This window comes from Hyperolius riggenbachi, chromosome 5, assembly GCF_040937935.1.
Source record: "Hyperolius riggenbachi isolate aHypRig1 chromosome 5, aHypRig1.pri, whole genome shotgun sequence".
NCBI classification, from domain to species: Eukaryota; Metazoa; Chordata; class Amphibia; order Anura; family Hyperoliidae; genus Hyperolius; species Hyperolius riggenbachi.
In genome coordinates this window covers 71,764,314-71,791,133 of record NC_090650.1, presented here as the reverse complement: position 1 = coordinate 71,791,133, position 26,820 = coordinate 71,764,314, and the positions used below count along the sequence as shown (strand labels likewise).

The window sequence follows — 26,820 nt, the reverse complement described above, 5'->3', positions numbered from 1 at the left end:
AAGCCCCTGGCGGGTGTTTTGAACGGGGAATTCCTCTCCCCTGTGTTTACTTCCAAGATAGCGACAAATCTTGTTGCTAAACTCGGAGGGCTATAGCACGGCGGTGGGGGGGCATATCATTAGACAGAGGACATGGCTCTGTGTCCCATCTGCCCCCCCAAAGATCCACCTTGGGTTCTCTTTAAGTTTTTTAGAGAGAAACCATAACCAAGGATTGAACTTCATCCCAATCAGTAGCTGTTACCCCATTTCCCATGAGAAATCTTTTCCTTTTCAGAAAGGGATCATCGGGGGCTCTGTATGGCTGATATTGTGGTGAATCCCCTCCCACAGTGTGATGTTAGGACCATAGTTCTGACATCATACTGTGGGAGCCTTGTTGCATTGTGGGAAACAACAGCTGTTTACAGCTGTTTCCAACTGCCAAAAAAGCAAGTAGCATCTCCTTCCACTGACATCACCTGTCAGCAGTAAAAATGTCACCATGTGATAAATGTCTGAATGTAAATCTAGGGAGAGGAAAGATTTTACAATGGGCAGACACTGACTAACTAATTTATACATAATTATTGTAAAAAAGAAGCACTTTTTTATTACGTTATTTTTACTGGAGTTCCTCTTTAAGAGCATCAGTTAGTGAGGCCTATGCTTCCTGTGTAAGCTGCTGCCTGATTACTAGGGAAATTTGCCTGTCATATGTGACTTACTTGTGCATGGCTACAACGCTACAGTATCATCCAGGCTGCACAGAAATGTGCACAGAGGAGCACTATAAATACTGTACCTGCCTTAGACCTATGCTTCCTGTGCAAGCTGTTGCATGATTATTGCATGCAAATCCCTGCATACTGAGCACTGTGCATTTTGATCTAGCTAAAGCTTAATACTCACAACCTGAGGAGTCCTGCGACACCCCCTTGACAACGGTCGTTAAGAGACTCCTCTTCCTGCTTGCAGAATCACGCTACTACACGGCCGGGGCGAACGGGAAGTAAGCGATCATGGTACTTTTTGTCAGATCTGTCGCTTAACAATACGCATTCACCGCACGCGGGGGGATTGGTAATGGCAACATCATGCTTATATTAAACGATGTGGCCCGACGTCGGGTAACATCGCCGCAAGAATCACCAAGTGATTATGAGGTTTTAGTATGGGCCTGATCCAATTAACTTTTTCTCCAAAATCCTAATTATTGGCTGAATTGTACTATAGTGAACAGTGTTTGAGTATGACAATTACTGATCTTGTAAACTTCTGATATAGTAAACTACTTTGGTCCCTTGGAGTTTACTATAAAAGGATTCTACTGTGACTATCATCTCAGTGATCGTCCCTAGTGACAATGAACAGAAAAGAAAAAATCAGCAAACAGCTCACCGTGGCCACTAGGTGGCGCTGTACAGGAAGAGCTCAGCGGTGCTGGCAATCACTCTGCTCTAACTAACGGAAGCTCCTTGTTTTCCCAATATGGCGGCGCCCATCGCAGGCATGGGTGATGAGTGTGTGCTGCGGTCTAGGTAGAAAAAAAGAAAATAAGACAACATTTTATTATTTATCGGCATAATATACTGGTGACCATGAAACGGAAGCTCCATGGCCAGGGCGCTGACACAAAGATCCGCAAGCTGCAGCTGTCTGTGCAGGAGTTTGTGGAGAAGTCCGGAGACTCTTATAGCAGTACCCAGGTGTCTCGGCCATATGCGGGGGCTGCAGCCAGAGGGAAGAGCCGCAAGGAGCTGAGGAAGGAGAAGCGCCAGTCCAAGAAGCTCAGGAGGAAAGAGTACTATCAGAGGAAACACTTGGGGGTACAGCAGTCTGCAGAGACCCCGAACCCTGGAGGGGACAAGAAGACACCAGGGAAACAAGACAAGAAAAATACCCCCAAGAACCCTCCAGTGAAGGAATCTGCTGAGCTTAGCCATGTACAGTCCAGAGACACGAGCAAAGAGGGAGCTGCTGGCAAGAGGCCTGCAGGAAAAATGCCCTTATCAGAGCCCAAGAAAAAGAAGAAGAAAAAGGAAAAGATGAGCAAAGAGGAGGCCAGGAGGAAAGCCCTCCTAGAGGCCAATGAGAAGGAGGAGAAGGAGATCAAGAGACTGGAGCGCAGTCTGAGGATGAATAAGAGGAAAAATAAGAGTTCCCTGCCTCAGGCATTTGCTCAGGATGGTCTGGATTACATCCTGGGGGTGCTGGAGCCCGGAAGCTCTGCATCTGGACTCTATGATGAGGAGGAGGAAGAGGAGAATACTGCAGATAAACTACAAAAACTGTCAGAAAATCCTTTTGAGGAGGACATAGAAGAGGAGGATGGGAATGATGAGGAGGAGGAGGAGGGGAATGATGATATGGAGGAAGAGGAGAATTCTCTGGAAGGAGAAAGTGACCATGAGGAAGATGAGACCTTGGAGCAGGAATCTGAGGATGAGTCTGGAGATGAAAGTCCTATACAAGAAGATGACCAATCAGAAGAGGCATCTCAACTTCCATCAGGTGGTGAAGAGGAGACGTTACAAGGTCCCTCTAGTAAGGTATGCCCCCGACAGCTTAAAAAATAAAATGTAATTTTTGTTTTTCAAAGTTATAATATTGTTGGTTTTTACAGTAGGACCATAATCTATGACACTGTACAGAGTAAATTATAGATGTGGTAGAAGCCCAGTTAGCTTGGCCAGTCGGGGCACATGCGCGGCCTGGCTGTGTGTGTCCCGCCCCGCGCTCCCGTGCCCGGGAGCACTCTGCGCCTGCGCAGTACTACTGCATAGAGCGCTCCCAGCTGCAGGAAGGAGACGGGGTTGTGCATGGATGAACTGGCCATGCTAACGGGGCTTCAAGCGGGAGAACATGAGTTGGGAGGCCAGGAGAAGTATTTGAATTACATCTCTCGGCATGCAGTTTAAGAACAGAATCCTCAACTCCATGTCTGCTTTAGCAAGGGGAGCTGAAATTTTAGAAGAACCCTACCAAGGTACCACCTAAGGTTCTGTAGAAAAGGTCCACCATTGTTATTATTACTGGGAGTAAAAAAGCCAGTGTGATATAGATAAGCAGCGTATCCATAACGTGATGACGTAGCCATCTCACATCATCATGCTGCCCCCAACAATAGTATCACAGTGCAATGGTGCAGTCCGCTTCCATGGCCAACAATCTTGGGCATGTGCACTGAACATGTACCACTCCTGTTTGTTGAAAAGTAGCCATATCGCCATGGAAACAGACTGAACCATTGCTTTAAGAGACTCTGAAGTCTCGTTTTTTACCTTGTTTTTTCATATAATCCTGTTGTACATGAATGTCTCACTAGATTCACCGCATCCCCGCAGCAGATGAATGATTTATTCCTGTGTAATAGACCTGCAAAGTTCTACGACTTTGCTGGCCGCAGATTGTGCTGCCCTGGCTCGCTTCCTGGAGAGGCTGAGCTTTGAGCTGTAGCTCAGCCTCGCCGCAATCAATCTTCGCGGATCTCCGCCTCCTCTCCGCCCCTCTCAGTGAAGGAAGACTGAGAGGGGTGGGGGAGAGTCGGAGATTGACTGTGGAGGAGGCAGAGCTGCAGCTCAGAGCTCTGCCCCTCCAGGAAATAAAGCCCTGTCAAGCCTGGGATGTTTGCAGGGCTGTTACACAGGAATAAATCATTCATCTGCCTCGGGGATGTGGCGAATCTAGTGGGACATTCATGTGCAACAGGAATATATGAAAAAACTGTATTAGCACCTGATCTGCATGCTTGTTGAGGGGCTGTGGCTAAAAGTATTAGAGACACAGGATTAGCAGGAGAGTCAGGCAACTGGTATTATTGTAAAATCCATATCCTTCTCAGTTTAGGTTCCCTTTAAAAACAGAAGGCATTTGCGATTTATAGCATCTCCATTGGTGAGAGTTTCCCTCATGTCCACGGATTGTGGCTTTCTTGTGAAAAATGGGGACAGGAAATGTGGTGCTGCTAATAACAACCCACATGCACATGTAATGCAACTCAGAACGGGGCCAATCAAACACACTTACTGGGATTTTGATTTACCCAATTCCAATCTGCGTACAATTGGCATACAGGCTTGAATTATTTGAAACGTATGGACCATGTCTACTGGTCAGACATTTGTATGTTTTTTTTCCCGCTTTACAAAATGCTTTTTTTGTTGCTGTACTTCCTGCCTGTCACCTGCCAATGCATTGTGACAGAAATAACATGTTTTCAAATGCCTTTAATTAACTAATAACTTATAAGTTATTTGCCAAGTGTGTTTATTGAATATGAAGCGTGGTACACACTTTCAATTATTATTGTCCAAATTACTGACCTATTTTACCACCTCCATGTAGCATGAGGGCTTGCCTACACAATCTGCTCATAGTATTCAGTCTCTTGGCCCTCATACCGTGTACAGGGAGGTGGTAAAATTGGTCAGTGATTGGCCAATCATAAGTGTGAGTCCCATGCTGCCTCTTATACCCCTAAACAGTCATTTTGAGGCATTTGGTTTCCAGACTACTCCTCACGGTTTTGGGCCCCTAAAATGCCAGGGCAGTATAGGAACCCCACAAGTGACCCCATTTTAGAAAGGAGACACCCCAAGGTATTCCGGTAGGAGTATGGTGAGTTCATAGAAGATTTTATTTTTTGTCACATGTTAGCGAAAATTGATTTTTATTTTTTTTTTTTCACAAAGTGTCATTTTCCACTAACTTGTGACAAAAAATAATCTTCTATGAACTCGCCATACTCCTAACAGAATACCTTGGGGTGTCTTCTTTCTAAAATGGGGTCACTTGTGGGGTTACTATACTGCCCTGGCATTTTAGGGGCCCTAAACCGTGAGGAGTAGTCTAGAAACCAAATGCCTCAAAATGACCTGTGAAATCCTAAAGGTACGTATAGGACTTTGGGCCCCTTAGCGCACCTAGGATGCAAAAAAGTGTCACACATATGGTATTGTCATACTCAGGAGAAGTAGTATAATGTGTTTTGGGGTGTATTTTTACACATACCCATGCTGGGTGGGAGAAATATCTCTGTAAATGGACAAATGTGTGTAAAAAAAAAAATCTCATTTACAGAGTTATTTCTCCCACCCAGCATGGGTATGTGTAAAAATACACCCCAAAACACATTATACTACTTCTCCTGAGTACGGCGATACCACATGTGTGACACTTTTTTGCAGCCTAGGTGCGCTAAGGGGCCCAAAGTCCTATGAGCACCTTTAGGCTTTACGGGGGTGCTTACAATTTAGCACCCCCAAAATGCTAGGACAGTAAACACACCCCACAAATGACTCCATTTTGGAAAGTAGACACCCCAAAGTATTCAGAGAGGGGCATGGTGAGTCCATGGCAGATTTCATTTTTTTTTTTTTTTTTTTTTTTTTGTCACAAGTTAGCAGAAATGGAAACTTTTTTTATTTTTATTTTTTGTCACAAAGTGTCATTTTCCTCTAACTTGTGACAAAAATTAAAAATCTTCTATGAACTCACCATGCCTCTTAGTGAATACTTTGGGATGTCCTCTTTCCAAAATGGGGTCATTTGGGGGGTATTTGTACTATCCTGGAATTCTAGCACCTCATGAAACATGACAGGTGCTCAGAAAAGTCAGAGATGCTTCAAAATGGGAAAATTCACTTTTTGCATTACAGTTTGTAAACGCTATAAATTTTACCCAAACCAATAAATATACACTTATTGGATTTTTTTTTAATCAAAGACATGTAGCACAATAAATTTGGACAACAATTTATATAGAAATTTTACTTTATTTGAAAAATGTCAGCACAGAAAGTAAAAAAAAAAATCCTTTTTTTTGACACAATTCATGTCTTTTTTGATGAATATAATAAAAACTAAAAATCACAGCAGCAGTCAAATAGCACCAAAAGAAAGCTGCATTATTGACAAGAAAAGGAAGTAAAATTCATTTAGGTTGTATGACCGAGCAATAAACCGTTAAAGCTGCAGTGGTTTGAATGGAAAAAAAAGTCCTTAAGGGGTTTTAAGACTGCAGTCCTTAAGTGGTTAAAATGGTGGACGTACAATTCCATCAATCTAAGTGGGCAAACAGGACCACAAACACTGGTCCACATGACAGCCCAGGGGCCCCAGGTCTCTCTCACTCACTGGGGCCCCCAAACCACCATGCGACACCTAGAAGGAAGTGCGGGCAAGCCCTGGACCTCTCACCTCCAGGGAACTCACCCCACCACCTCTAAACTGAATGCCAACTGCAACAAACACAATTGCTAACTTCCAGTCAGAGCAATATCCTGCCTCTATCTGGCCAGCAGACGCGCTAGTCAGCCAATCAGGTGCACTGTCATACACCCTTTGCCTGCTGTACCATACCTAGCAGGAATTACATAGATTAGCATTCAGGTGGGAGGCTTCGGTTGGACGCAATCGTGAATTGCGTCGTTTACAGGGACGCCCTGTGTAGGCACATCTCCCACACGGTCCCCTCCCTAACCACTCACCTGTCAACCGCATCCTAGAAGCTGCAAAAAATAAATTTAAAATCACAAACACTGGTCCACATGACAGCCCAGGGGCCCCAGGTCTCTCTCACTCACTGGGGCCCCCAAACCACCATGCAACAACTAGAGGGAAGTGCGGGCAAGCCCTGGACCTCTCACCTCCAGGGAACTCACCCCACCACCTCTAAACTGAATGCCAACTGCAACAAACACAATTGCTAACTTCCAGTCAGAGCAATATCCTGCCTCTATCTGGCCAGCAGACGCTAGTCAGCCGGTGCACTGTCATACACCCTTTGCCTGCTGTACCATACCTAGCAGGAATTACATAGATTAGCATTCAGGTGGGAGGCTTCGGTTGGACGCAATCGTGAATTGTGTCGTTTACAGGGACGCCCCGTGTAGGCACATCTCCCACACGGTCCCCTCCCTAACCACTCACCTGTCAACCGCATCCTAGAAGCTGCAAAAAATAAATTTAAAATCACAAACACTGGTCCACATGACAGCCCAGGGGCCCCAGGTCTCTCTCACTCACTGGGGCCCGCAAACCACCATGCGACACCTAGAGGGAAGTGCGGGCAAGCCCTGGACCTCTCACCTCCAGGGAACTCACCCCACCACCTCTAAACTGAATGCCAACTGCAACAAACACAATTGCTAACTTCCAGTCAGAGCAATATCCTGCCTCTATCTTGCCAGCAGACGCTAGTCAGCCAATCAGGTGCACTGTCATACACCCTTTGCCTGCTGTACCATACCTAGCAGGAATTACATAGATTAGCATTCAGGTGGGAGGCTTCGGTTGGACGCAATCGTGAATTGCGTCGTTTACAGGGATGCCCCGTGTAGGCACATCTCCCACACGGTCCCCCTCCCTAACCACTCACCTGTCAACCGCATCCTAGAAGCTGCAAAAAATAAATTTAAAATCACAAACACTGGTCCACATGACAGCCCAGGGGCCCCAGGTCTCTCTCACTCACTGGGGCCCCCAAACCACCATGCGACACCTAGAGGGAAGTGCGGGCAAGCCCTGGACCTCTCACCTCCAGGGAACTCACCCCACCACCTCTAAACTGAATGCCAACTGCAACAAACACAATTGCTAACTTCCAGTCAGAGCAATATCCTGCCTCTATCTGGCCAGCAGACGCTAGTCAGCCAATCAGGTGCACTGTCATACACCCTTTGCCTGCTGTACCATACCTAGCAGGAATTACATAGATTAGCATTCAGGTGGGAGGCTTCGGTTGGACGCAATCGTGAATTGCGTCGTTTACAGGGACGCCCCGTGTAGGCACATTTCCCACACGGTCCCCTCCCTAACCACTCACCTGTCAACCGCATCCTAGAAGCTGCAAAAAATAAATTTAAAATCACAAACACTGGTCCACATGACAGCCCAGGGGCCCCAGGTCTCTCTCACTCACTGGGGCCCCCAAACCACCATGCGACACCTAGAGGGAAGTGCGGGCAAGCCCTGGACCTCTCACCTCCAGGGAACTCACCCCACCACCTCTAAACTGAATGCCAACTGCAAACAGGATGCAGGAGAGGAGAAAGAGATTGATGAACAGATAACATGGGAGGTAAGTATGACTTCTGTATGTTTATTTTGACTTTTAATTTTCAGTTCAGGTTTGCTTTAAAGTTTTCTTCAAGGTGACATGATGAGATAAACATGTGAATGTACAGTGCAAACCATTAATAACCAGGCTTTTTTACTAATTTTTATGTTGCTGCCTGAAATAGTTACCGTAATTTTTTGGGGGGCCTGAAAGTGACCGCTTCTGTCTTGTCTGTACCTTGTCGGGAATATAGTAAACATCACTGATAAGCAAATTGCAGCCATAAAGTTTTCCTGGCAGAGTACAACTTCTGAGTGCAGAGGGAAATAGAAAAATGTCAGTAGTTCATGTATTTTCATTTAGGGACACTTAATAGACTGCCACTGAGCAGAGACAACAAAACATTAAATCCACTTTGTAAATGTTTAAAAATTAAATAAAACCGTGGGATATCTAAAAAAGTTATTTTTAAGAGTAGGAGGATAAATACAAATGTTTATCTCATCAGCTTATCTCCTCTTCGGGTTCCTTTTAGGGCCCGTTTCCACTTGTGCGGTGCAAATTCGTTGCGGAAAACAAATTCGCGTACGTTTTCGCTGGTTTTTTTTTGTAAGTATGCGAATTTAACCATGTCAGTGCCTGTGTGCTTTTACATTGATTTTAGGGAAAAACGTACACAAATTTGCATGGAAGATTCGCATAGCGAAAACGTATTCATTACCTTGTAGAATTCTGATGGCTCTGCTGTGCAGGCTTTTCCTGCACAGAAAAAGGCTCTGTTTACCTGACAAGTGGAAACAGGCTAATTAAGTTGTATTGGTTGTGCAAATCTGCGTGCAGAAAACGCTTGCAGATTCGCAATAGTGGAAACAGGCCCTAAAGGTTATCTCTATCCATTTTGCTTAGGTCCTACCATGACTTTCCCCCCTTTCTTTTGTCTCTTAGAACGCTCCGGATACTGGTAATAAGTATGTCCCTCCCCAGCTCAGACAGTCCTCTGAAGCTATAGATGCTAAGAAGAGGGAAGAGCTGCAGAGGCTGAAGAAGAGCGTGAAAGGCTTGATGAACAGGTATCACATGACGGCTCCACCTAAATAATGGCGTCCTTTCTCCTGAGCTGTGTGCTGTGTCTTGGCTCCAGGCCTGGAGCGCATCAGCCTCTTTATAGTTCATATTTTAATTGACAAGATGAAACTCAATGAACTTTAAATCACTCAGGAGCCTCAGCTAATTAATTTACTCTCTTGTTGTGTGTGGTTGCTGCGGGTCGCATGGTGATGAATGGAGCTCACCCTTTGTAACTGGAAGTTGGTATTTTTCTCTGATTCACTCTGTGTCCATTATAGTTACATGGGTAGAACCATTTGTTCTGTTTTGTGATTGAAGATGAATTAGCAGATGATTGATTAGCCGTATAGACTCTTGCAGGGAGACGGGCTGTGCAGCAAATCACAGAGGAAATAATTTATATCTGAGATGTCAGGCGCTGACTTGCATGCGAGAGGTGTGCTAGTTCCTGGGTTCTCGGCACATGGTACGCCCCAAGAGGTACTTCTGTTGGGCGCAGGGGATACTCAGACTTGTTCCTCCCATGTCATTTATTGTGACTTTTTAGATTGAAAAAAATATAAATCATACTTGCACAATCAAGAAAAAAAGTAAATTCCCACGTTTTCCCAAAAATAAGACAGTGTCTTATATTAACCTGTTCAGGATCATAGGGCAGTTGCAATTCAGGCCACTGCAGCTGTAACGGCTCACTGCAAGGTCATAAAACTCAGCACACAAGCGATTTCCACCCCCCCCCCCTTTTTTTTTCCTCCATCAATAGAGCTTTCTGTTGGTGGGCTCAGGTTGTTGCTGCCCTGTTTGTTTATTTTTATTTGTTTGTTTTAATAAATTTGTCTATTTTATTTTTTTTCCCCCAGCTCTCCCTCTCCCCGCCAGCCAATGACAGTGATCGGCGGTCATAGGCATCAGCCTGTGAGAGCTGATTACTCTTGTACCTCTCCAGGGGACAGCCGAGCAACACAGCTGTCCCCAGCACAGTGCTGCCATAGATCGCAGCTCCGTACAGTGTAAATAGACGGCGGTTTCGCCATCTAACAGTCTCCTAGCGGCGATCGCTGCTGGGAAACTGATGAAGGAGCAGAGCTCCGTTACTCAATCGGGGAGGTGTGTGCGATCCCCTGCAATCTCTGCCCCCAGGACTTTATGCTCCTGGTGGAGCCGCCGCTTTCACGCCAATTGCCGTGAGGAAGTCGGCAACAGGTTAATTTTTGCAATAAAAAAGATGTGCTAGGGCTTTTTTTGAGGCGATGTCTTATATTTCTAAGAGCACAAAGCTCCTGAGCTGTGTGTCCTCCTGGTTTCCCTACTGTGCTGCTTCTTCCTCTGCTGGATCCACCTCTTGTGTGCCCGTGTCCCCCTTGTACCTTTAGTGTCCTCCTGGTGTCCCCCTCTGTACTCGTTTCCTCCTCTATCCTATGTACTCTGTGTCCCCGATGTCCTACATTGTCCACCTGCATCCTCCTCTTATCTCCAGCTCCATGCCGCACTGTCCCCCATGTCCTCCGATGTCCCCCTGCATCCTCCTCTTACCCCCAGCTCCCGTGCCACTGTGTCCGCGATCTTCAGCCTATGGAGAAGATCATGAGTAGTAGCGAGTGCAGTGACTGGCCCAATGACGGAGCCTTGGTCTTGCCTGTGAGACCATCAGCTCCAGTAGAAACACAAGTTGCCATACTTTTTCCCCCTACTGCTGTTGGGGCTTATATTTCGAGCATGCTAGAAATTCCTGCTAGGGCTTTCTTTCAGGGCATGCCGTAATTTCAGGGACAGAGGGAGTACAGGTAGTCCCCAGTTAGTGGACCTGAACCTGAACTCTTGCACAGGACACAAGGAAAACAGAGAAATGCACCCTGGGTGTTTTTAGAGAGAAGAGCCTGTCTAATTCCCCCTCATCTGTAAGTAATCACAAGTATAATTTGATCTCTCAGCTGTGTAAGCACAGAAATACGTCATTTTTTGACACAAGCAGCTAATATATAAACGCGGGATGTTAAGCCTTTGTCTGCTTCCATAAAAGCAGGAAGTAGACACACTGCAGATTTATTGCAGGGGTTCCGTAAGCTTCACATAATTACGATGCTGAAATTGATTTGATATCATGTAATCCAGGCAAACTTTCCGAGGGCCCTGGAAAGGTTCACAGACAGGAAACTACCAGGACCATGGTCCTTACAGTTTCCTGTGGGAGGGGTTTCACCACAATATCAGCCATAGAGAGCCCCCTGATGATCCTATTGTAAAAAAGGAATAGACTTCTCATGGGAAAGGGGGTATCAGCTACCGATTGGGATAAAGGTCAATTCTTGGTCGGAGTTTCTCTTTATAGGAACCGTGCACATAACTGAAGGCTGCCTTCACACATCCCTGTGATTTTCGGGTGCTTGACGCAAAAAAGAAATCCATTTTTCAGGGAAGATTTTTCTAAACCAGCCCTTATGCTAGGGACACACAATGCGTTTTTTTGACAGATTTATTGTCAGATCGAATATTTCTAACATGTCCCATCTTTTCAGTTTGCTTCTATGAAAAATGTTCAAAAAACAATTGGACATCAGATCGGACATGTTGGAAATAATCAATCTCATAGTAAATCTGTTAGAAAATTGTGTCATGTGGACCCAGCATTAGAGTCCATAGTCTTATCACTAACTGTCCCCCAGAGCACCCCACAGTCTTATCCCTGTCATTGTCTAGTGCCCCTACCATATTGCAAGGCTAGTTTGGGGGAGAAGGGAACCGGTTAACTAAAGTACACCTGAACTCAGAGGGATATGTAGACTGACATATTTATTTCCTTTAAGCAATACCAGTTACCTGGCTGTCCTATTGATCCTTTGCATTCTTAAACTTTTAGCCATAGACCCTGAACAAGCATGCCGATCAACTGGTTTTGACTGATGTCTAGATTAGCCCCATGCTGGTTTCAGGTGTGTGATTCAGACACTACTGCTGCCAAAGAGATCAGCAGCACTGCCAGGCAACTGGTATTGTTTTAAAGGACATAAAAATAGCAACCTCCATATACCTCTCAGTTCTTGTGTCATTTAGCAATATGTTTTTGGGATGTGGGAGGGAAAGAGGGAGCTCAGAGGAAAGACACACTGACATGGTGAGAAGATGCAAACTATGTGAGATGACTACAGAACTGTGGCATCTGGGAAATTTTTGGGTAACTGGAGTCGGTTGTTTCATAAACAGTCAGAAGGGTCTTTTAGACCCTCCAGGGAGACCGATAATATCGGGGATCGGTTCTATGACATCCAATTTATCCAAGTATGTCGATCTCTATTTACAAGAGATTGTTAAAACAACTCCCACATATATTAAAGATACTAGACATTTCTTGGAGGTTCTATCTAAATGTAGTTGGCATGAAGATTGCTGGTTGTGCACAGTGGACGTAAATTCCCTTTATACGGTGAAACCACATGAGAAGGGTGCAGAGGCAGCCAGATTTTTCTTGGAAGAGTATCATCAGATACCCCAAGAACAGATTGAATTTGTTATAAACAGTATTTTGTTTATACTTAAGCATAACTACTTCTTGTTTGAGGGGCGGTACTTCCTCCAGGGCACCGGGACGGCAATGGGGACCCGGTTTGCTCCGGCCTTTGCAAACCTGTATATGGCCCACTGGGAGAGATTTGTGCTCAGTGGTCCTATGGGCCCCGGACCCTCCCTGGTGCTCTGGAGGAGGTTTATAGATGACGCTTTTTTCATTTGGAGAGGCACTCAAGATAGTCTAGAGAGATTTATCAACTGGATTAATATTAATGATTACAATCTAAGGTTTACTGGAGAGTATAATAAGGAAAGAATCAACTATCTGGATCTTACAGTATTTATTGAACAAGGGGAGATTTTGACCAAAACCTTCTCCAAACAGGTAGATACGAATAGTTATATAAACATTGACAGTTGTCATCATTTGAGGTGGCTTACCAATATTCCTCAGGGCCAGTTCCTGAGGTTGAGAAGAAATTGTACTCGGCTGGTAGATTTTGAGGAGGAGGCAGTTACCCTCCAGAATCGTTTCCAACAGAAAGGATATCCTGTAGATGTCATTGTGAATGCAAAATGTACAGCAATGAGTTCAGACAGACAGGTCTTGTTAAATGAAAAAAGACTGAACCCATACACAGCGGAAAAACCAAGTCTCGTCTTGGATTACTCCTCCCAGGCTCACAGTATGAGAAAAATAGTAGGGAGGTATTGGAACATCTTAAGAGAAGACCCTTTATTAACATCTATTTTAACAGAATATCCAAAAATTATTTTTAAAAAATCTAGAAATTTAGGGAATATACTTGCACCTACTGTCAAGAATCCTAAAGAGAAACAACATGACGGCTACTTCAAAAAATGTGGTTTTTGTAGAGCTTGTAAGGAAACACAACTACCTGTAGAGAGGGTGAAAGAATTAGTGTCTACTTCCACTAAAGAGCAATTCTGCATTAAAAATGTAACCAACTGTGACACAAAGGGTGTCATTTACGTACTTACATGTCCATGTCTTAAACAATATGTTGGCAGAACAAAACGCCCGTTAAAGGAGAGACTGGGAGAACATTGTAATAATATTCAAAAAGGTAATAAAAATCATCCTTTATCAGCTCACTATAGATTGATGCACAACTGTTCCTTTAAAGGATCAAAGTTCTGTGTTATAGAACAAGTATTGAAACCCTGGAGAGGTGGTGATTACCTGATGGAAATGTCCAGACGTGAATCTAACTGGATATTTAATTTAAATACTTTAGTCCCCCATGGTTTGAATAAAGAACTAGAACTTTATGCATTTGAATGAAAATATTACATTTATTTTAATGACCCAGCACTGTGACCTCTTTAAAAGGAAGCCCTCTCAGCCACTGGTAGCCCCGCTTTGAGAAAGGAAGGCGTTCCTTCCGAAACGTTAGCGTGACGTCACGCAACACGGAGGAGAGGGGGCGTTCCCATCCAGCGCTGTTCCGGAACGCTGATACAGCCACGCTCACCATCTCCGCTACAACGGGAGGACGCTCCCCGTACACCAAAGGAGCCGGGCACGCTGCCCGACACTGCTCTTGTAGCAGCTAGTCTGAGAATCTCTCATCCTGCCGCCGGCCGGGGCGAATGAGATTGAGCGGCTCCCCGCACTACCATAACAGGAAGAGCCTCTTTCACAAGGAGCGTGAGTACTCTATCTACTGATAGCCATGCATGTGCTGAAATCTGCCTGCAATTAATTTTTTTCAACATCAGATGAAATTGCACTTCTAAATTTTTGAAAACTACCTCAGGAGCAGCATCATTCGATATTTCTGCAGTACTATACTGAAGGAACAGTGCAATACTAGCAATAACACTAGTTATCATTTAAAATAACAGTGTCATCATCCGCAATTAGGAGCTGAAGTGATTTGCTGTGTACAGCGCAGTTTGAGAATACACCTCTTTCTCATTAACAGAGCATCAGCATCAATTAAATAACCGCTACATATTATGCAGTTTACAGCTTATTATTATTATTGCCAAATATTCTATACAGGTTGACTCAACCAATTTTATTATTTTATTCTTTTATTTAAGAATTTATTAAAGTGATAAATTTGTACACTCTTTATTGATGTGTTTGGGTCTATTAAATTAGGTCCTTTGCCCTGCACTTGTGTTTTAATCATAGTTAGATTTTATCTTATAACCAGAGACCAAAAATAGGTCACTATATAATTCGAAACCAGCTACCTTTTATTCAGTGCAGTCGGTCTATTTACTAATTCATAAACAGTCAGAGTTGGAGTGGGATGATTTTTGTACCCACTCTATAGCTCTGCAAGGGCTGTGGAGTCGGAGAAATTTTGGGTACCTGAAGTCGGTGGTTTCATAAACTTATGAGTTATGAACTGAGTTATGAACCTTAGATAAAACAACATATGTTGTTTTTCACTTAGGTTAGGCCACTTGCCCAGAGGTTTATCTCATCGTGGTGCAAGAGTCCAGTATATTATACTTTGCATGCAAACTATAGTAGAATCTAAAGTTCCTCCATAGTACAATAAATGGAGCATTTGTTTGGACGCAGGGCATGCATTTTCAGCCTAGTAGAGGTGGGGCATGCCTGAGCGATTAACCAGGCAACTGCAGCTTGTTTTTAGAGATGTGCCCCCCCCCCTCCCCCCTTATTTTTGCTATAGTATGCAACTACCAGGTTAGCTGCTCCCAGCCCGTATTCCTGAGTTTCCTGTTTGCATGGTAAGTAACGGTTCATTAGTAGCTATACATATGATTTGCATCTAATTTGAATGCGTAGTGTGCAGATAGCTTATTAAAGGCGCTGCACATGTGAGCTGTTGGTCATTTCAGATGCAGCCTGTTGTGGTATGCACTGGCCCTCTCTTCACTGTTCATAAACTGAGGAGACGGATGCTTTTTGTACTCCACAGAGATGAGAGCGTTGGCCAGTCCTGCCCCCACGTAGAGCTGATTTCTCCCTGCTCCTGTATTTGTATGTGATGGGTGTTTCTCTGAGGGCTTTGTACTGGTTTGCATTTATTGTTGGATACTGCTCTCCTTTATTTCTCCCTTCTCTCTTCCTCCATAGACTTAGTGAACCCAACATGTCATCCATCAGCGGGCAGCTGGAGGAGCTCTACATGACCAACAGCAGGAAGGACATGAATGACACGGTGTGCGACGTACTACTCAGCGCCTGTATTACTCCAGCCAAGATGCCGGACCGCCTGATGATGGAGCACATCCTCCTGATCAGCGTACTGCATCACACCGTAGGGATTGAGGTAATGGGATAGAGCAGTGATCTGCAAACATGGTTCTCCAGCTGTTAAGAAACTGCAAATCCCACAATGCATTTGCCTTTATGAATCATGACTGTGGCTGTCAGACTCCCGCAATGCATTGTGGGACTTGTAGTTTCTTACAAGCTGGAGAGCCAAGTTTGCAGATCACTGGGCTAGAGCAAGATTCATCCTAATTGGAAAAAGAATAAATACACTTTTACATGGATACATTTAAATAGCTATTTGTTTTAAACTTGTGATATAACAAGAAGCAATGTTCCTTAACTCCTTCCACTTAATCAAAGATATCTCCTAAAGCTCTGTACACACACTAGACAAAGCATGGCCGAGGTGGGCGATAACATCAGCCTCTACAGAGAATCTAGCTTGTGTATGGCAGCCACCAACCCCTCTCAGCCAATAAGCCACCCTGGTGGATCACTTTGGCTGAGCTAAGGCCAAAAGCATTGTTCTTCCCGCTTAACCGGCTTCCACGTGACGTCACTCTCGCACCACTCCGTCGTCTTTCTGCCCTATCGCATATCAACAGAACACATCACTAGCCTGCAGGCTAGTGACACGTCTGTCAGCCTGGGCCCTGCATTGTCACCCCGAGGGATCTGTTACCGATCCCTGCAAGATGGCATTGTTCTTGCGTGCGTATGGGCCTTTAAGTGTTATCTTGCTAAAGATGCAAGCAAATGTCTCTTTCAATCATCAGACTCTGGAGCCCTCGTAAAGGATGGTTGCACTGCACAGAACCATGTGACAGTGATGCAGTCCTGCCCAGAAGCATTTGAAAATGTCAGTTGAATCCGGCTGCAGTAGAGTTCTGTATACAGAACTCCTCTATTAAAGGAAAATGAAATAGGTAACTTTGATTTTTAGAAATTGCTGTTTAACCCTTTCATTACTAAACCCTTGCTTTTTTCGCATTACGAAAATACATTGAAGATTGAAAGTTCATCAAAGACTCCCTTGTACAAAGAGCAGAGTAAAAAAAAGAATAGTTTAAAAAAAAATGTTTTAGAGATGGAATGCCAATGCCTATTTTCTTGCCACAGACAACCTGATTATATTTCTTTTAGGACGGTTTTACACTTGGTGTGTGCGATGCGGTGCGATCCCCTGCTGCATCTCACCACGAACGCACAAAATCATAAACCTATGACCCTACGGCAGAGTGTGCTGACATAGTCATATGTATAACGCTGCCGCCCCACACGCCTCTTGCTGCCCCTTGCCCATTGACGTACTCCCTGCTCGACAGGAAGCAAGTCACTGGGATTCAGTGGGGATCTCCGCCGTATTCTGACGTTCCGCGCATGCGCGCCACAATACTGCTGCCAACCTTTTTAAAAGGTATGCGTTGCCCATTTACTTACATTACTTCCGCCACTGCAGAAGTCCGGTAGGAACGCGCTGTTGCCCTTGTGCCTAGTTAGTAGAAATCTGACATTACCGACAGGTTTTGGGCTAGTCCATATCTCCATAGGGGATTCTCAGCATGACCTTTATTCTTTATAAAGACATTCTCTGAAAATGATTAATACAATGATGCTGGCCAGCCTTCCTGCTCGCTGAACACTTTTTGGCCAGTTGGATGGAGCAACTACCATTCCCTAAGTACTTTTAAAAATAAAGAAAATCCTGGAACCCGCCTATGAGAAAATGGACTAGTCCAAAATCTGTTGGTAATGTCAGATTTCTACTAACTACTGTAAGTGACAGAAACATAGGATAAAAGTAATTTATGGCTCATTTTAATCTGGGAGAAATGTACTTCTTATTTGTATGTGTTTTAAATTTTAAGATTTTTGCAACAGTTCCTCTTTAAGCGTGCAAGGCTCTATAGCCTTGCATTTAGGGCCTTTGCGGCCCCTTGTGGCAACGGAGAGGAATGCTGCACAGGAATCCTAGGTTAATGTAAAAGGGGTTGAAGTGCTTGTACTTCAGTCGTCCGGTCTTATGACTGCATTGTTGTGATAATGTTTTATTCCTAGGTGGGCGCCCACATCCTGGAAACAGTGGTGAAGCAGTTTCATGAGCTTTATCTGGACGTCAGCGACAGTAAAGAGTGCGATAATCTGCTCACCTTTATTGGACACCTGTACAACTTCCACATCATTGATTGTCGTTTAGTATTTGACCTTCTTAAATTGCTGGTGTCCACCTTCACGGAACGGGACATAGAGCTGATCCTGCTGCTGCTGAAGAACGTTGGCTTCTCCCTGAGGAAGGACGATGCTCTGGCCCTGAAAGAGCTCATATCTGAAGCTCAAAGCAAAGCAAATGCTGTAGATCTAAAATTACAAGATCAAACTCGGGTGAGAAACCATTTTTTACTATTTGTTTATTGGCTTTGCTTTTGCCCATCTCCAGACACAGATCTACAAATGTAATCAGAAAACTCAGTTGATAATTGTATTGTGTGAGCTTCTGCAGCTACAAATCGTGTCCTGAAATGTTAATCACATGACCAGAAACAGTGTGTTCAGTGAGCCAGTGTTCAGGTTCTGTTGGTGTGGCTGCTTTGATTACATCACCCACACTGTTCAGACACTAAGGGGGAAAGCACAAGTTGAATCTGTGTTTAAAGTGGATCCGAGATAAACTTTTACTCATTGCATAATTGTGTTCCTTTCGTATAGTTTATAGGGCATTCCTCAAGCCAAATACTTTTTTTGTTTTCTTTTAATACTCTAATACCCTATAAACTAAACAAGCCTCGCCCACAGCTCCTTTTGTGCCTTAGCACTGTAGCAAGGGCTTATGGGAGCTTAGTCTGGGCAGGAGGAGGTTACTAACCATTGATTTTAGAGACAGAGGGGAGGAGGAGAGGGAACTGAATTCACACACAGGCAAGCTAATAGCATCTCCAGCCCTCAGCCTGTGACAATGTGACAAACAGAACATGGCTGCCCTTATTGTATCACAGGAATAAATCATCATAAACTTTTGAAGCTGTTTGCAGCTAGATATGCTGTGTAAACTATCTAAACTTTAGAAAAGATATATAAACAAGTTACTTGTTATAGTTAGTTTTTCATCTCGGATCCGCTTTAAAGATTGCAGTCTACAGCCCAGATAGTATGTCATGCAGGAATGTGGCCAGTGTCTGACGTCCTGACCTGGTATTTTTCAATTGATTTATTTCACTCTGTCTAATAATCATTAGAAAGACGTTTTGAATCAGGATGAGACCATTTATTGGCTAACTTAGAAGAAAAGGAGTAAGGTTTTGGCTGAGAAGCCTTCATTAGACTCGATTCCTATATACTGACATAGTTTAGAATATGCAGCTTCTATGCACTGGGTATTAAAAGGAGATACATTGTTCTGTAAACATAAATATATGCATGTAATAGTGTATCTCCTTTTAACCACTTCCGTACCAGCAGTCTCTGCCCCCTTAACCAGTTCGCATTCAGTCGTTTTTCGCTTCATGCATCCGAACAATGTTCACCTCCCATTCATTAGCCTATAACTTTATTACTACTTATCACAATGAACTGATCTATATCTTGTTTTTTCCGCCACCAATTAGGCTTTCTTTGGGGGGTACATTTTACTAAGAGCCACTTTACTGTAAATGCATTTTAAAAGGAAGAATAAGAAGAAAACGGAAACAAATCATTATTTCTCACTTTTCGGCCATTATAGTTTTAAAATAATACATGCCTCCATAATTAAAACCCACGTATTGTATATGCCCATTTGTCCCGTTTATTACACCATTTAAATTATGTCCCTATCACAATGTATGGCGACAATATTTTATTTGGAAATAAAAGTGCATTTTTTCCGTTTTGCATTCATCACTATTTACAAGCTTATAATAAAAAAAAAAAAGAAATATTTCATCTTTACATAGATATTTAAAAAGTTTAGACCCTTAGGTAAATATTTGTGTTTTTTTTTTTTTTTTAATTGTAATGTTTTTTTTTTTTTTTAATTAAACATTTTATGTGGGTATTTTTGGGAGGGTGGGATTGAAATTGTATTTTTTTTGTAAATATATGTGCATTTTTATTTTTATTTAACATTTAGATGTAGTTTACTTTTTGGCCACAAGATGGCAGCCATGAGTTGTTTACAGTGACGTCACTCTAAGCGTACCACGTACGCTTAGAGCGACATAGGAAGCAGAAAAAGCGTAGCTTCCGAGAGAAGCTGTCGCTTTTTCTGCGGGGGAGAGGAATCAGTGATCGGGCACCGTTGCCCGATTCACTGATTCACTGGCTAACAAACCGCCGGCCGATCGCGCGCGTGGACGCGCAGGAGCGCACATGGCTTCCTGGACGTGAGTTTCACGTCCAGGAATGTGAAATAGTTAAGGACCAGAGACTGCTGACACGTTAAAATGCCGCTTCCCAACAATTTGCTGCACATACGCCTCTCTCTCGCCGGTCACGACGCTGCCCCATTGTCGCTGGCTCCTCTCTCTGCCGTCTCCATGAAGGCAGAGTGCTGACAGCCGGTCAGGAGCCGCTTATATTGGCTCCTGATGCTGTCTATCAATGGGAGCCAATGTGATTGGCTCTCCGTGATCATGCGATCAGGAACCAATGAAAGCGGCTCCTGACCTGTTTACAGAGCTCTGCCATCTAATAGACGGCAGAGCGAGCTAATTGCGGCGGGTGCAGATCGGCGCGATAACTGGTAACGGCAGGGACGCCTCGTTCAGCAGGACGTTGAATCTACGTCCAGTCAGAGCGGCAGCACCACCTGCTGGACGTAAATGCAAACTGCATCGGTCCGGAACCAGTTAATGTCCATTGTAAAAACGGGGAATGCAGTGCTTTGCAGCTTTACAAGTGTGCAAGTGCCTCAATGTTTATTGTGGCAGACACAAAGAATATTCCAGTAGATCTAATCCCTTTGTCAGAGCAAACAGCACTCTGGTGCTGCAGCCGCTGGGCGAGACACATCGCTTGCTAGAAAATGCATTGGCTTGCTGCCTGAACAGATGCCCCATTTAGGTCATTGACAGACCTGTTAGCCCTGAAGAAGGGATCTGCCTTATTCAGTTTTGGATTTACACTAATTTTAATGCAAACCCGAAGCAAAAAAAAAAACTTTTGATACAATGAATTGTATGTGTAGTACTGATAATGAATTGAACATTAGTAGCAAAGAAAAGTTATTTTTTTTATTTTCAGTTACTGTATATGGCTTTTTTTATACTCTGATTGTAACTGTCCGTATCCTGTGTGACAGATCTGCTGATGGTATTATGGCTTTTTGAACAATTTTTCTTTTTTCCAACCTGTAGGTTAGATTCATGCTGGAGACAATGCTTGCACTAAAGAACAATGACATGCGCAAGATACCGGGCTATGACCCAGAGCCTGTGGAGAAGCTGCGGAAGCTGCAACGCTCTCTGGTGAGCACACACCCCACACAGCTCAGCAATGGTTCACTATGCTGTTAGTAAATAACTGGAGGGAATGGGGCGGGGAGGAGAAGGGAATGGGAGAAGCTGAACATTGTGGCAAGCCTGCCAAGAGGACCAGACAATTCACAGAGGTAAGTAGATCCAGCATGAACATACGTCTGTGCTTATCTTAGGCCGAAGACAAACGGGTCTGTACTGTACATGTGTGAGAGCGCCCTCTTGCCTGCCCAGTACAGAACAGCCCGTCTTCAGAGGCACTCAGCGATACGAGTGCTTCTGAGGGTTTCCAAAGGTGTACTCCACCATCGCGGCGAATATGTACAAAGGGATGACAGTGCTGCAATGAGGTGACCATGAGAGGAATGGGAAGGCTCTGTCAGATCTAGATCATTCCCTCATCATAGGTAAATATCTGACTTGCGGTCCACTTCAGGGAATTGCAGTGTAATGCACAGCAGCTAGTGTGTTACTTCTGCTGCACCTGGAGTGCTTCTGTCGCATTGCATCGCAGGTACTGCGGCATGTCTCCGACATTAATGGCCATTGTGATGAGCTGCAGGGGAAAATACCATGAAGCAACGTGACGCAGTAATGAGGTGAGATTATATGCTTGCCTGAAGAGGTGAGTTTTTAGGTTCTGCCTATAGATAGTAAGTGTGGCTGAGTAATGAAGAGATTGTGGAAGGAAGTTCCATAAACCCAGACTTTGATTGTCAGCATATCAAATACTGTGCGTTCCAGGTTTTTTTTACCGTTTCAGAATTTTTAGCCATTGCCTTTCATGATTTGTATGTATATATATATTTATGGAAAAACTGTGGGATTTTTTTAGGTGAAAAAGTTAGATACTTACCTCAGTAGAGGGTTCAGAGGCTTCCCACATTCTCCCTGAGACCACCACTGAATGCTGGGACCCTCTGGAAGTTTGCAGCCATTCTGTAGTTCATGGACAAGCGCGGCCACACTGTGTTGGACACCTTGCTCCTGCACAGTAGCTCAGAGATCCTCAGGCTTAGCAGAAAAAGCTGTGCCCGATTGGCTCCATGCTACTATCATGCCCAAAAAGTCCAGAGCAGGGTGGCTGCACTTGTTCACAGACGTAAGCCAAGCCCCATGCTGTCTTAGATGAAGCCCTTTTCTAAGGGGTTCAGTTGGGTCCCCAGCACTGGATCGGTGGCAGCAAGGGAGGCGGGATTATCCTCTACTGAGGTAAGCACCCATTTGGGTCACCTTTTTTTCCCCTTTAGGTACTCTAACCTCCCTGGCGGTATGGACGACGCTGACTCATCCAGGAAATAACTGAAAGCGGAATGGAGGAGGCTCATTCTGCAGTTCTAAGGCAGGTTCCGTTATTTCCGCATGCATTTTTCACATTAAAATTCACATTAGTATGCAATTTTATGCATGCTCTTGATACCTGGATGCGGAAATTCATTCACCAATTTTAATGCGAAAAAACGCATGCAAAAAACTGCGCATTTTCTGCCAAAGAGCTGAAGAGTGGGGAAATTGTGGCCTGGCTAAAAGGGAAATGTAATGTTTTTTTACATGATTTTGTATTTGAAACTTTTAATGTACTCGAAATGTATACTAGACCCTTGCTTGACACATGCTGGTAAGTTACAGACAAAAATGTTATGAAAATTGTACTGCTTTTTGCACAGAAATCCAGCAGAAATTGAACACCAGGGAGGTTAATACAACACCTGAAACGTAGTCACTAAAGCAGTATGAGCATGCTTTGTATAATTGTGTTTTGTTTCTTCTTGCTAAGTTATTTTGCTTGCTCTTTGTTGGGGAAGGTCCACAACAGCGTGTCCGGCAGCGACACCCGTCTCCGAGTATCACTGAAAAACCTCTTGGAAGCTGAGAAGGTTGGAAGGTGGTGGATCGTTGGGTCGTCATGGAGTGGAGCTCCAATGATTGGAGAAGAATCTTCAGGGAAGATGCCAGAGCAGACACTTGGGAAGGTATTGCCATTGTAAATACTGTACACTAATCTTTAGGTGGGGTTAGATCCATAAATAGAGTATAATCAAAACTTTCATCCTTCATCTAAACTTTAGTGCTAAGTTCAATATTAAATGCTGATATTAGCAATTGTGTTGGTGATTGGGCTGCATACGCTTATTAGAACTAGAATGGCTTCCTCCTGGCTTGCCTAAAGGAGGCTGGCGGAAGCCCCAGGTATGTATAAAACTTTCGTTTTCATATCCATCTCAGGTAGACTTTTTTTTTACAAATTGGGCCACTGCAGCTTTTAGGCCTTGCTGCAGAGCCACACAATTAACAACCAGTGAATCCTTTCCCCCCCCCCCCCCCCCCCCTTCTGCCCAAGGATCTCTCCCAGGATGATATATATATATATATATATATATATATATATATATATATATATATAATTATTTTTATAATAAATATGCCTATTATTTATTTTTTTTACAATACCCTCCCTCCCCCCGCCAGCCAGTCAGTGCAATCGGCTGTGACGATGGGTCGCTGTAGTGCCTCTCATGGGGACAGCCATGTCACACGGCTGTCCCCAGTACATCGCTGCCGTAGATCGCATCGCTGTACACTGTAAATAGATGGCGGTTTCACCATCTAACAGTCTCCTAGTGGTGATCGCTACGTTCCGTCATTCAAGCGGGGATGCACACACGCGATCCCCTGCAAACTCCGCCCCTTAGGACTGCGCCCCGATTGGCATTAGGCGGTCTTTAAATGGTTAAAGTAAACCAGAGACAGAGAGAACAAGAGGATTTTTACTTACCTGTGCTTCCTCCAGCCCACTGTAGTCTCTCAACTCCCTCAATTTCCTTCCGGACAGTTGCGCTGTGCTAATGTGGAGTCTGCGTTCCAGCTGGGTTGTGGGTACTGCACATGTGCTGTTCTGGGTTGCGTGGCTCCTTCATCGTGCTCCCATGGCCAGGAGCGGTCTGTGCAATCACAGTTACAAGTGTTAACAAGCTTCAGCTACGGGAGCGCGATTGGGGGAGACACGTTGCAGGGACCATGCATGGCCACATTAGTCCGTGACTGAGCCGAGTTTCAGACTTAAACAGGGTTGACCAACACAATGAAGGGGACTGGGGGAGGACATTGAGGGAGCTAAGAAGACTACAGGAGGCTGCCATATTATTTCTCTTGTTTAAACAATACCAGTTGCCTGGCTGTCAGCAGGATAGCCAGGCAATGTGCTTTGTTTAAAGGGAAATAAATGTCAACCTTCATATGTCTCTCACCTCGGGTTCCCTTTAAAGGGACACTTAAGCCAGGAATAAAAAAAAATCAGTTTTACTTGCCTGGGGCTTCTACCAGCCCCCTCCAGCCATCCCGTGCCCTCGCAGTCACTCACGGAGCCTCCGGTCCCCCACTTCCAGCTAGTTTTGTTTTCGATGACATGACTCATGCCAATTCCATATTTTACCTTCCTGGCTTCATTTTGAGTTCACATAGATGCAACATACTGCCCTACACGGAAAGCCATCTCATTCAGTCAATCATTGCTGATGATTTTCTTTTTTTTTTTTTGCTACATATTAAACTTTTTGGCTAATATTATCAGCTGGGAATCTATTATTTTACTATTTAGCATACAACATGGAAAGCCAAGTCTGCTTTATCAAGCGGACTGGAGTGTAATGCATCCTTATCTTTTTTAAGGTCAGCACAAAGATCATGGATCTAGCTCGCAAGCAGAGGATGAACACTGATATCAGGAGGAACATCTTCTGTGTTATCATGACCAGTGAAGACTATCTGGATGCTTTTGAGAAGTTAATAAAGTAAGTTTCCTGTGTGGATTAATGTGGCATTTTTTTACATGATTTTGCATTTGAAACTTTTATTGTACTCAAAATGTACACTAGAGCCTTGCTTGACACATTTTGGTAAGTTACAGGCAAAAATGTCATAAATATTTTTGCGCAGAAATCCAGCGAGTCCGATTACCTTTACTGAAGTGTCCTGGCCCTGCCTGTTGTCTTCCAGTGTCCCCCCTTTTCCTGTCCTGGTCCTTATAACTCCCACGCCTTTCCGGAATTCCTCCAGGTGGTGCACAGATATTCCACAGCAGGCGCAAATTTCAAGGTGCTCCTGTGCAGTGAAAGAAAGCACTCGTGGACGAGCTTTTGCTGCGCTTGCGCGGTTTGGAACATGCACACTTCTCAATCATACTGTACCACTTGGAACGTCCAGTTTTAGTATTCGACTGGAGGTTCCCGTTCAATATGAAGGGGAACAGGGCTTCATAATATACGTTTGCCTCTGGTTCAGGAGTACTTTAAAGTAGTGATGCTCAAATACCCCTTTTTAAAATTCGAGTTTGGTCGAATTCGAATAGTAAATTATTCGAGGTCAGTCGAATATTCGAGTCGAATAATTTTTACTATTCGATTCGACCTCGGACTTCGAGCTCACTATTCGAGTCGGTATTCGAGCTCACTATTCGAGCTGACTATTCGAATTGGCCTTAAATAGCTTCCAACACTTGTTTTGAGGGTGAATGATGCAAGAAACATCTTTTTTTCCAAGTAACAACAGCAAGTGATTATGTGGGGATGTTCCTTTAAAAAAAAAGGTGGAAAGAGAAGTTGTGTCCTTAATTTTGTTCAGTAGTGTTACTGTATATACTTGTTCTTCTTCTTCTTTATCTTTCTTCTTCTAGATCTTCTTCTTCTATATCTTCTTCTTCTTCTTCTATATTGTCTTCTTCTTCTTCTTCATCTTCTTCATCTTCTTCTTCATCTTCATCTTCTTCTTCATCTTCTTCTTCATCTTCATCTTCTTCTTCTTCATCTTCTTCATCTTCTTCTTCTTTTTCATCTTCTTCATCTTCTTCTTCATCTTCTTCTTCATCTTTTTCTTCATCTTCATCTTCTCCTTCTCCTTCTTTTTCAATATCGTCTTCTTCTTCTTCACGTATTTCTCTTTTCAATTTTTTTTTTAAAGAAATGCAGCTATTTTTGAGCGTAACAAATAGCTGGTGGGCGCACGCATGTTGGAAGCGCCATTGTATGTGCTCCCTGGCAGTGGAAACACAAAGACAGCAGGAGGTAAATTCAGCAGCAGGAGGAGGAGGATGAGTGTGTGGCAGCAGGCAGTCAATGAGGCAGGCAGCTCGCCGTGACATAATAGCCCTGGTACCTAGCGGTGATACCAGGGCTGTAAATAAACACAACAGGAGGTCCCAGACAGCGGTCGTGCAGCCCACATTGTGTCCAATACACAACTGGGACAACACAGTTTTCAACCCGGGCACCTCAGAAAAATTAAACCTTTTTTTTTTTTTTTTTAATGGTTTGTTTGGTTTTGGTTTTGCAACCAATATAGCTATTGTTTGACGTAATAGCTGGTGGCAGAGTGGCAGCAGAAGGTAATTCTGTGTACCCTGGCAGTGGGAAACACAGACAGACAGCAACAGCAGCAGGAGGAATGGAGGAGTAATGTGAGCAGCTATTGTTTGACGTAATAGCTGGTGGCAGAGTGGCAGCAGAAGGTAAATCATCTGTGTACCCTGGCAGTGGGAA

The 26,820-nt window shown here is 44.0% G+C and overlaps 1 protein-coding gene across 1 annotated transcript in view; it reads left to right on the top strand.

The window, feature by feature from the left end:
- Nucleotides 1-1,106: 1,106 nt before the first annotated feature.
- The window catches only part of NOM1 (nucleolar protein with MIF4G domain 1), a 48,738-nt gene continuing 23,024 nt past the window's right edge, over nucleotides 1,107-26,820 (top strand). Inside the window, exons 1-7 of the mRNA XM_068235871.1 lie at nucleotides 1,107-2,531; nucleotides 8,987-9,111; nucleotides 15,696-15,891; nucleotides 17,895-18,218; nucleotides 21,167-21,277; nucleotides 23,092-23,259; nucleotides 24,956-25,077. Coding sequence (XP_068091972.1) covers nucleotides 1,581-2,531; nucleotides 8,987-9,111; nucleotides 15,696-15,891; nucleotides 17,895-18,218; nucleotides 21,167-21,277; nucleotides 23,092-23,259; nucleotides 24,956-25,077 — 1,997 coding nt within the window. The 5' untranslated portion in view covers nucleotides 1,107-1,580. The remainder of the gene's footprint in view (nucleotides 2,532-8,986; nucleotides 9,112-15,695; nucleotides 15,892-17,894; nucleotides 18,219-21,166; nucleotides 21,278-23,091; nucleotides 23,260-24,955; nucleotides 25,078-26,820) is intronic.